General features: G+C 31.3%; 1 protein-coding gene across 1 annotated transcript; it reads right to left on the bottom strand.

Moving 5' to 3' along the window:
• Positions 1-5,188: 5,188 nt before the first annotated feature.
• Positions 5,189-7,642, bottom strand: LOC134250521 (uncharacterized). Its single transcript, XM_062732883.1, has 6 exons — positions 7,570-7,642; positions 7,344-7,457; positions 6,570-6,646; positions 6,331-6,418; positions 5,505-5,686; positions 5,189-5,287 (listed from the first exon to the last, which is right to left on the bottom strand). Exons 1-6 carry the CDS (start codon positions 7,640-7,642, stop codon positions 5,189-5,191), a joined length of 633 nt encoding a protein of 210 aa, XP_062588867.1.
• Positions 7,643-11,205: the final 3,563 nt, after the last annotated feature.

The raw sequence follows: 11,205 nt of genomic DNA on the forward strand, positions 1-11,205 counted from the left end.
TTCCTCCATATGAGCATTTCTCGCCATTTTATCTCGGTGTGTATTTTCAGAAGAGAAGGGGGGTTAAGTAGGTGGGAGGGGGCAAAGATCATTTAAGGCACTTACTTGTATCTATGTAAAAATAATAATGAAAAGAATCAAAAAGTTTGGGGAAAATGTTACAAAACCAACTAACAGCTCCATCCTGATTCCGTATATATATATATCGTTGAATAATCGTTAACTGTATTTGTATAACATACTAGTACTTAATTGACATCAAATTGATATCTAATACCAGTAGTTGGAATAATTTTAATTAATTGCAAACTGACATTTGAAACCTTATTTTAAACTTTGTTATCTATAATTCTAGGATTTAATTCCTGTAACATTTATCCAATGAAAGTCTCTATCTTTTTCTTTTCCTTATACAGCAGTTTTGCAACAACAGCTACTAAACAGTCTATAGTAAAAAAAAATACCGCTAAAAGTCTACAGAATTTAAGCGTCAATATCTTGTCGATTACAGTATGTCTCGAAGCATTTTGAATACCAGCATTCAATGTAGAACGACCCCTTGTATATAGTATAGTCCGTTGTTATGTAGAGATTTCACAGCTAGGTCTATTTTCACAAAAAAACTGAAATTATTAATTAAGAATTGAATATCTGTAAGCCTACAATGACATTTGTTGACAAATCCTAAGTCAACCCATGAAAGGAAAATCTACAACTTGATAAATCATTGTCCTAGTTATTCAATCCATTTATTATATTATCTCTATTAATGAGTATATTATCATAATAATAATATTTTGAAAGTCAAATGTTGCGTATTTTTATAAGCTTAGTTAGCCAAAATTAAAAAGGTTCTTCTATATATTTAATAGCTTTAATTGAATATGAAACTATTCTGCCAACATATACTGGTATTGTGTATATAATTTACTCTAAATTTCCTCTCAGTGTTTTTAAGGCTCACATACAGCTTTTAGTATTCTGAAACATTTGGTTTTAATCCTTGAATTTTCAAATAATAAATGTTTGCTTCATAACCTAAAATGTAGAATGAAAGGTTTGTTGCATGTTTATCTCTTTGCAAAAAACATTGTATCATAATGCATAATTTTAAAAAAAATACTAATTATATCCTTTCTTTTTAGAAAAACACATGTATTTCTATGGTTAAGGGCCATTTTCGATATGTTTAGTATCAATTAAAAAAATTAGCTGTTAAAAAAAGGATATTTTTTTTTATTGAATACCCCCTGGTAACTTTTATCATTTCTAATGCAATTTCGATCAGTTTCAAGCTGTTATTTATTTTTTTATTCAACATGTACGGAAAAGTGTACAGAACGGCAAATATAACTCTTGTGTGTTTGATATTGCAGGAAATAACACTGGCTTAAAATGTTATGTGAATTTCTAAGAGGCGGATATTGTTTGGGTTTAGTTTGTTGCACTCTATAAAAAATTACTTTTTAAAAGCCCAGATAGGTTTTTATTTATATGCTGCTGGCCGAAAAGTCATTTTATATATAAACCTTATGTAGGCACAGAATACCTTGAGATACATATGTGATGTAATTTATTAGTATCGAATTCATGCACACGTATCTGAGAACATATTTTTCACCATATGATTGTATTTTACTTTCAAACATAATAACCCTTTTATCAAATATTTATGAAGTAAATAATACTATAATAACTGAACAGAAAAATCTTTCTAGATCATACATTTAAAGAGCCAATTCTCTAACTGAACATGAAACCATTAAACAAAAATGGGATATGTTGATACAAAAATAAGGGAAGTTTACGATAGAAAAGTTGAAGTCGTTACGTTTAACATACGACTTGATGTTAGGTTGCCATTAAAACGCCTTTAAGAAAGATATATTAGTGAAACAGCTGTATCAGGTTTTGTGATATCCTTTTTTAAAGCTTACTTGGATATTTCAAGCCGAGATATGAGTGGAAATAACTATTGTAATTGATAATATCTAAATGTCGAGACAAAGGCCATAGTAAGATTCTCCTTTTTTCTCCTGTGTAAGTTTTATATCTTACAATTTCATTCATATATTAATTACAAGAAACTGAGAAAGTTTCTGCTAATAACAGAAGCAATTGTTGTTACTCATTGAAATGTCGAATTTCAACAGATTGTTAGAAGACCTGGTCTTCAAAATCATGATAGATATTGTCAGTCTGAAACCCAAGAATCTTTTAATATCAATTTAAGAATGAACAAAACAATTTAATGACGAATGACAACTGAAGGTATTAGTAAGTAAATTAAAGAGTTACATTTTTATTTTTAAAAAAAGGATGCTAACGATGTAAAAAATCCTGGATTTTAGTTTAATGTAAGGGAATTGTTTAATATAGAGTAGAAAAGTCATAGGATTTTATAATTTTTAAATTTTCCAAAAGTTCTTTGAAATGTTAAGGAGTTCACATTGAAATTACATATTATACTGGAAGTTTCTCCTTCACTGTTATTATTAATTTAGTGAGGAGTAAAGAAAAAGACTCGATTGAATATTTATTGGAATCCGCTATTTTTGTTTGTAAGAATTTAACTTAAATTTCGGAATCCAATATAGTTATGGTTATTTAAATTCATTTGGTTGCTCGGAATAGCAATAATATTTAAGGAATGAATTTAATAGCTACCCATTTTATACGGTATAAACTGGGTTGGGGCAGTTTACGTTTTATAAACTGGGAAGCGGTTTATAAAAAAGCGTAAACTGTTCCAACCCAGTTTATACCGTATAAAATGGGTAGCTATTAAATCCATTGCTTATAATTTAATTTTCATTTATTTGATGTAAGAAAAAAAGATGATTGTTCTAACAAAATGACTTCAATTTGTACAAAATTTGAATGTAACGTCAGGCGGATTGATGCGTTTTTGACGCAAGTCATTGTGACGTAGGCAACCCATTTTATACGATATAAAGTAAATTTTTTATCCAATCAAATACAGCGTTACAACCAGAATTAAATTATTCAGAATTAACAATACGTTTTGAATAGTTTCCTGCTTGAAAATAAAGCTCTTGGTAAAAGTTAGATCACCACTAATAGAACTGATTCCCAGTTATTCAAAAATACAATTAAATTAATGAGCCTTACATGTATAAACACAATCAATGCTGTACCTGCTTTGTCAGCCGGGACCAGTACAAGATTACTTATCCTGCAACCTTATTCTTTTTTAACTTCTGAATCTACCACAGGAGAGTAGGTTTTCATATCGACTAATTCGATATTTTAATTACATCTGCTTTATTTTAAAAGTCAATTTTCTGAAGAAGTTTAGTCTTCCTTCTCATGATTGGTCCATCGCCTGGCATTATCTTTTATAAATTCATAATATTTGTGAAATTAAAGATCGCGGTTCCTTAAAATTTTGCCTTTAAAAAATTCAAGAAAGTGATACTATTAAGTCCCCATAATTAAATATACATGTATTTTAAGTCAAAAGAAATACAGTGTCCAGCAGGACTATTATAAACGAGGGCTGTTCTATAAATAATGTCCCGAGCTCTGTGACATACAACAGAGAAATAATATGACATTAAACTTGATTTTCTCTAGTGATTGAATCACACTGGATAGCCCTCGCATAGTTGTAGGATGTAGAAAAACATGAACACGATGGATGATGCTCAGTTTTGATGTAATTAGGAAGGTTGGACACAAAAATCGACGTGTATTTGTTGTAAAAACAGAGTTTGGTCTTGAATCCTTCATCATTTGTCTTATCTTTGGAATTGTAATTTGGATGACATTTCGGGACGAGAAGACTTCTTTTTATATGATACGCCCAATAATCTATATCACATACCCTCTATATCCCCTCTCCCCCTTCGTTCTGGAAACAGTGGCATGAGTTCCATGCACACGAATCCTTCGTACTGTCCAAATAAAAATGGTTTGTACAATTCCGATGTCAGGTAAAAAGATGTTGAACACCCGAGACACACCCATTCTTAATATTCGAATTTGAAGTTATACTGAAGGGAAAAAGAAACGCACGGTAAACTTTTGAGGTGAATGAATTTATTTTTCTTTCAATTTTTTTTCAGTATTCCTATCTAACTTTTAAAATCATCTTTCAAAAAGATATAACAAAAATTTCATTTGATTTTGTCTAATAATTCTTGAGTTATTGAAGCTCATATGACGATACCCCCCCCCCCCCCAAAAGTGAAAATCGAAAACACTCATTATCTTCAATGTCTCTCCTGCAAATCTGTCATGAGCGTTATTTCTCCTTTGCATGGAATTCATCAGAGTGATTATCTTTTAAACCCTGGCTATATTGGGCATCGGTAACCACGCCAAAAATTAGTCATGCAACGCGCGCATGCGCGAGTGAGAGGAACACAACAGTAAGTTGACTTGCTCAAAAAAAAAAAATGCAGAATTTTCTTCTTTTATTTTTTGTGTGAATGTAATGACTAGAATAGTCTACTGTATAAAAGGCGGTTTTTGTGGTAGTAGGATTGCGATTTAAGAGGTGGCAGGACGAATAACTCGCTCGTAACGTGGCTCTGTTTCGCGTTAACGTCATCGTCACGGTTGATTGAAAACCATTCCAGGTCCTCTCTGACAACGGGTAACAAGTTTTATGGGGGGAAATTTACAAGAAACTGCTTAGTTACCCATCGTTGCCTTTTTCAATAATTGGGCAACTCGAAAATCAGACCCCACTGAACTTTCCGTAAACTGTACCAAGATTGCAAGGAATTCATATCGTCTCTAAATATTGAAAAATAATGTGTATACCTCAGGTGCATCAAATGGTGCAACAAGATTTGTTGACAAACTCGTCGTTATCAAAATTGCACGTGTTTTGGGCTTTTTACCGTTTTCCCTACGTGACGTCATACATTTTACGGTTGAGTAATTCTGAACACTGATTTTGGTGCATAGTAACTAAATTTCTCATCTGACCAATTTTCGTAATTATCGGTCATGCGGTCAAAAAGTTTTCGAATATTTTGCTACCCTGCGTTTCTTTTTCCTTTCAATATTTTTATAATATTTTCTTTAGTCAACTTTTTACATAATTAGTTTTACATCTTTTGTTAAATTGAACTTTTCTTCTGTTTCTCTGAATGTTAGTATAAACTTGTAAACTTCACAAATAAATAAAGACCACAGCGGAGAGGTTCAATTCAATTTATTGAAACCTATACACATCATAACATAAGCGTTCAGTGAGCTGGACGTCATCAATGTAAAGGTTTCCTGCACTGTTTTTCGTTGTTCCATGGATAACCTATAAAAAGACTCTTTAATTACATATTTCATTACACAATTAAAAAAGCTGTTCGAGATTCCCTTTTAATGTATATCTCATGCTCACAAAAGTTATAAAAAAATCCTATTCAAATTGTGCAACAGAATATTTAAGTGCTAAATCGTGACTGATATTTTAAAAATCTTATGAAAAAATTAAAAGTATTGTGTCATTCGAAAATCATTAAAATACTTACGAATCGACCGGTTCTGTTAAAGTTTGGAATTGTGAAGCGGACGAGGCTCCATAGACCGTAACCCTTTCCTGGTTTGGTAATGTTTCGATAATATTCGCGACTACTTCCCCCAAGTGTAAAGATAGACAAGGCCGAGCCAGGGTTCTCCATCTTGTAGTACAGGTTGACGCAGGTGTTAGTTCCTATGAGAAGATATGGAATAAAATAACATTATTGTCAGTCGCTTTGATATTATATATATTTTCAGATATTGGAGGAAATCCAACCAGCTATTCTCAAGAAAATGCTGTTTTAGTTTTTCTTTTGTCGATTTCTGTAAATATAAATGAAAAAATATAGAGATTTCATCTATAACTTTGTTGGTTATTATTTCAATATTTTATAACATTAAACTTTGAATAGAAATTTAAAGCACTAGGCTTTAAAAAAAATCGAATGGAGGGGTTTTAACAAAATGAATAAAATATTTCAAATATTTCCCAAAAAAGTGAAATACTTTGGAACCTTATTTTATCGGATATTGAGACTATTATTAGAAACAAATACATGCAACAAAAATCAATTATACTTCATAGGTGTAGAGATCCTCCTTAATACAAATCATCACATAAAAATAGATCAAGAATAACAAGACGACTAATGCTTATCACTAAAATCGTTTGTAAAAATTCGTGAATTCTAGCGTAACTCTGATATCCATATTTCCGAACGTCTGCAAAATGACTAAAAATTCAATATTCCATAACGTTGGAATACTCATCCATCTTAAAGCATAATAAATCTGTGAGAGTGAAGGAATAAGATTACCATACTAAATGCTACTCACCATTATTGCCTATATTTGTCGTTGAAAGTGAGAATTCCTCATTACTTTTTATTCCACCAATCCAACTCTTACCATCATGACCCAATTCCTTTATTTAAAGAAGAAACAACAACATTCTCCGTTAGGTAATTCATAACTTGGGTATGAATGTGAATCAAAATGAAATATTTAGAAAAGCCGATTTTGAAACTGGTATTTGGCAAGAAACGATCAAGTCAAAGTGTACAAAGTTATCATACAGGCACGTCTCGTAGATTCCCAAGTGCCAGCATCTCCTTCACGTTAAAAAAATCATATCGTAGAACATGAACCTTTTCTGTAAAGGAAATTAAATCATTAGAAAAAACAAAACAAAACAAAACATTTTTTATTCTTGTGAAAATTAATTTCGTTTAGGACTACATATTGAAGGAAAGAAACACATGGTTACATAAAATGTGCGAATTTTTTAACCACTTTACAATTATGAAAACTAGTCAGATGAGGATCTTGGAAACTGTTTACTAAAATACTCAACAATGAAATGCATGACGTCATAGTGTTAAAAAAGCCAAACAAGCAAATTGATAACAAGCTTGTTAATACACCTCCTTGTACCATTTCATGGACTTGGCGTATACATATTGTTTTTTTTTCAGACGATATGAATATCTGGCGGAAATTTGGAGGGGTATGGCTTTCATTGTCAAAGTAAAGATAAAGGCAATATCAGACTGAAATTTGTAGGATAATACAAGTATTGTAAGACCTTGTTTTACGGTTCTGTCTCCTATCAATATCAGTTTAAAGACAGGTTATTGAGACAAAAGGGTTATATTATGGAAATCATTTGGTGCATATAAAATAACTAAAATAAGAAATGGACGTGTGAACCCTTTATTTAAAAAGAAAAAAAAAAATGAAAAGTGGAGGGGTAACCCCGAAAGTGCCTGTGAAATATGAGTAACATTTATATAAAATAAATCAGTGCGCATCAATCAAGATGCATAAAAAAAGTTATGTACTATACAGACCTTCACATCTGTCCCCTGTGTACTCCCAAGAACATTTACAATGTAAGCCGGAGATCAACGAACAATTAAAACCATTCATACAATAGTTACTACACGGGTCTGCCTGTCTGCTTACTGTTTACAGAGAAAAAAAATTATCAAGTTATTCTTGAATTTTTTTTGTGATAAAAAAATCTAATGAGTTGAATTGAAAAATAGAAATTTCTGAAGAACAAATGATACTCACATGCACTTGCGTTGGCTCCTTGAGCTAAAAACAAAGCAATGGTGACAAATACCACACAATATAACTGACACATTGTTATCCTTGTTTTACCAGCGTCCGTCAAGTAATGATGCTTGGAACCCCTCTCGTTATATATAGGAACTGCCTGCCCACCGCCATGATTTAATTTTACGATAACAAAGCGATTTAATTATAGATAAATGATCTATAATATATATTTTTATTATATCTTCTGTCTTTATCATTTTTTGTATTGATTGACCAGTTACATAGACAGAATCTATATTCTTACCCAGCCTCTCCCATTTATGACAGGAGTTTAATGTGCTTTATGGTAAATAAACTATTTCTTTCTAGATACATGTATTTTGATATTCTTTTTTTTTGTATAACCCTGGAAATAAATATTAAAACAAATTATTTAAATTAGTACCTACAACTATTTCTTTCTAAATTTTATGTAAATTGAGTATTGTACAAATCGATAGACGTTGCTTAGTATGATTATTATTTTTTTTTAAAATCTGAGAGAAGGTTTTAAAACATTTTTTTTAAAAAAATGGTTACATTATAATATTGGTAGATTCTTTCTACGACAGCATTGTTCTTTTCTTTTTTGATATTTGGTTTCAACACAAATGCCCATGCATTCAACAGTTAAGAAAATGCATGCCTCTACTGAAAAGGGGGATGGGCAGGGTCATTATTGTTATCTAACAATGTAAATATAATAATTTACAAAATCAGAAAGGTTGGGGTTGAGGGTATGGACCCCTGATATACATACAGCGCCCTTCTGAAGTCCCGCATGTTCACACAAGAAATGATTTTCTCTTTAGAGAAGTGGACAGGCTTTCGCCTACATCCACTTCTCTTCGCAAGTCTCCATGTTTTGATTCTGAAAAACCACAGACACCTGACGTTACCTAACCTATTTTCTTAAATTAAAAAAATAACTTTTACCTTAGCTTATAATGTATTATTACATATGGGGTTATTTTTTGCATAAGAAAAATAAGTAACGTCAGGTGCCGGTGTGGAAAACGTCTAAAATGCAGAACTGGTGACGGGTTTACCCTGAAACTAACATCTTGTCTAAAACATGTCTGATTATATACGCAACAGACGTGTTTAAACAATTATAAAATATATAAACTCAACAAGCTTGTTACTGTCTTCAATTTCCTCAAACAAAAGTTCAGCAATCACATTTTGTTACCGTGGTTGGAAAAATAAAAGATAAATCATTTTCCTGGTTAACTCAGAATAATCATATCATCCTTTTTCATGTAATCTCTATATGGTAAATTATTAATCAATTTAAAAAAAAAAAATAAAATCTGAATTTTTCCAAAAAAAAAAAAAAAAAAAAAATTAGCCATTTTCTTAAATTTTGTAAAATTAAAATTTTATCCATATAAAGATATACAAAAAGAAAAATTTAAAACAAAAATGTATGAATTTTTTCTTTGCCAAATGAATGTTGACAGCTTAGCCGAGCATATTGGTTAAAGATAAACAGAAACCAGTTAAATCTGCTGGTTAATTTGTGGTTAAATTGTTGACCCCCCAGCCTCCTTAAGTGTATTTAATTAAAATTTCATTGTATATTTATGTTTATAAAAAGAATGAATGATACAAAAACCTAATAAATTATTGCATTAATGGTTGACATTTTCAACCACTAATGCTAAATCGCGGGTTAATGAAAGAATTATATCATAACGGATGAGTATGTCAACTATTAATGCAGTGATTTATGACATTAAGAACCCTCTCTACACTGCACACCAAAGAGTTCTGATTCTAGGGTATTTTTCTGGAGTTAGAGTGATCTGCCCTTAGATCTAAATTCTAAAAAATAGAAATTTACACAATATTATTACTCAAATTGTAATCCAAATATCAAAAGACCAAAATAAATGAATCTGAAGGTGTTATTTACATGTATTTTCTCTACTGAAGTAATTAACAGTGAATTCCTATTCAATCTGTGTTGTCTTTGAACATTTTGTAAACTCATACATTGAAAATTAAATAAATAAGCTCAATATTAACTCCTTTATACAATATATTTTTCTCAATGTCCAAAAATAAAATTGCACTTGTGTAGAGAGGGTCCTTAAGCGTTGCATTGCAACGCTTAAAAGAATATTTGTATCATTAAGCGGCGTTATAATATGACTCGTCATGACTTAGCTATTCTTGACCAGAATGTTTTTCCAAGACGATTTCTATAAATTCGTATGTAAAACTTCCTCTGATCTCTTTTGTCCCTTCCAACTCCTTGGAGTCATAATTTCAAGAATTCTTATTTATCTCCCCTTGAAAGAGGACGTGAGACTTCCTGTGAATAATTTTTAATCCACCAAACCCAGAGACACTTTCTGGAGATTGGTTGAAATTTACCCAGTTGTTCTTGAGAAGAAGTACGTGTAAATCATGTGCAGAGTTTACAGACGACAGACGGACGCTGGACTCGCCTTGATCAGAAAAGCTCACATGAACCTTCGACTCAGGTGAGCTAAAAATCATGTACATGTAGTTTTGTCATTCAATGGCTCTAAATATGTGAAAGTGCATAACTATGTTTTCGGGGCATTTTCAGTTCGTTAGTATCAAACTAGTATCAAGCTGTTGCAATATAATTATTTTTATTTAATAACCTTTATCATGTCTAACGATTTTTGTATTTTTTAAAGCAAAAAGTACACGGAAAGTGCACAAATCTGCAATTATTTTTGTCATGTTTAGAAAATCTTAAAGTTACTGTAAAACAACCCCGCAAATATGAAACCTATCAAAATAAGCAAATAGAAAGAAAAAATACATATCAAAACAACAGCACCAAATTTAAAACACTAAAGCACATAGTTCTTTCCCCAAAAGGAGAACAACCGACGGCCAAGGTCTACATATATGAAAAGAAGGCTTAACTCTAAGGTTCACTCACCTTCCAAAACAAAATAAAACATCCAGAAAAGTTTTGATATATATGATTTAAAGACATTCATTGTGATTGAAAGCAGCATAGAAGGGACAAGATAAGACAGCCTATTAACATATGGTAGCAATGAACTGAATAAAAAATATATATATTCGAAGATCAGATGTATTTGATCTGGCTCTTTTCTTAAAATTATACATGTAGGTCTGGGGAATTTGGGCAGCCCCATTCCCCAAAGGGTCAAAGGCTGCTCCCCAATAGGTGGTTTAGGGAGCAACTCCTTCCCTTTTGGAATATGAATTTCCTGAATTTGAGATCCCTCTACGAAGACAAAAAATGTTCTGAGTTTTATTCACTAAAATTGATTGCATTTCAGCTCTACTCAATTAATAAATAACTTAACTGTTTTATTAAATGCACATAAAAATAATAGCCAGTTTATGAATGTTAAAATTAATCAAAAAATTTACAAAAACAAATATTAGAAAAGTTCACGTTTAATATGACGCCATAGCAAAAGTATTCCTTTTCATATGGCTCGATGGTAAATTATAACAAAATACTATTTTAAAAGTATAGCAAAAACTGACTTACTGTTTTCAATATTTTGTGAGTTGACCGATCTTATTACTGCCTGGGGGGGGGGGATCGATAGGTATAGGTTTCTTACATACTCAAGGGCGATATAT

Source organism: Saccostrea cucullata, unplaced genomic scaffold, assembly GCF_032062105.1.
Source record: "Saccostrea cucullata isolate Sc308-1 unplaced genomic scaffold, CSIRO_AGI_Scuc_v1 ctg1631, whole genome shotgun sequence".
Lineage (NCBI taxonomy): Eukaryota > Metazoa > Mollusca > Bivalvia > Ostreida > Ostreidae > Saccostrea > Saccostrea cuccullata.

Bases quoted from the DNA above. Each gene is read 5' to 3' on its own strand.
- LOC134250521 (XM_062732883.1), bottom strand. From the start codon at position 7,642: ATGTGTCAGTTATATTGTGTGGTATTTGTCACCATTGCTTTGTTTTTA. The intron at 6,419-6,569 runs GTATGATAACTT...CTTTAAATAAAG, and splicing joins GGAATCTACGAGACGTGCCT to GAATTGGGTCATGATGGTAA. The intron at 5,687-6,330 runs GTGAGTAGCATT...ATCTTCTCATAG, and splicing joins GACAAATATAGGCAATAATG to GAACTAACACCTGCGTCAAC.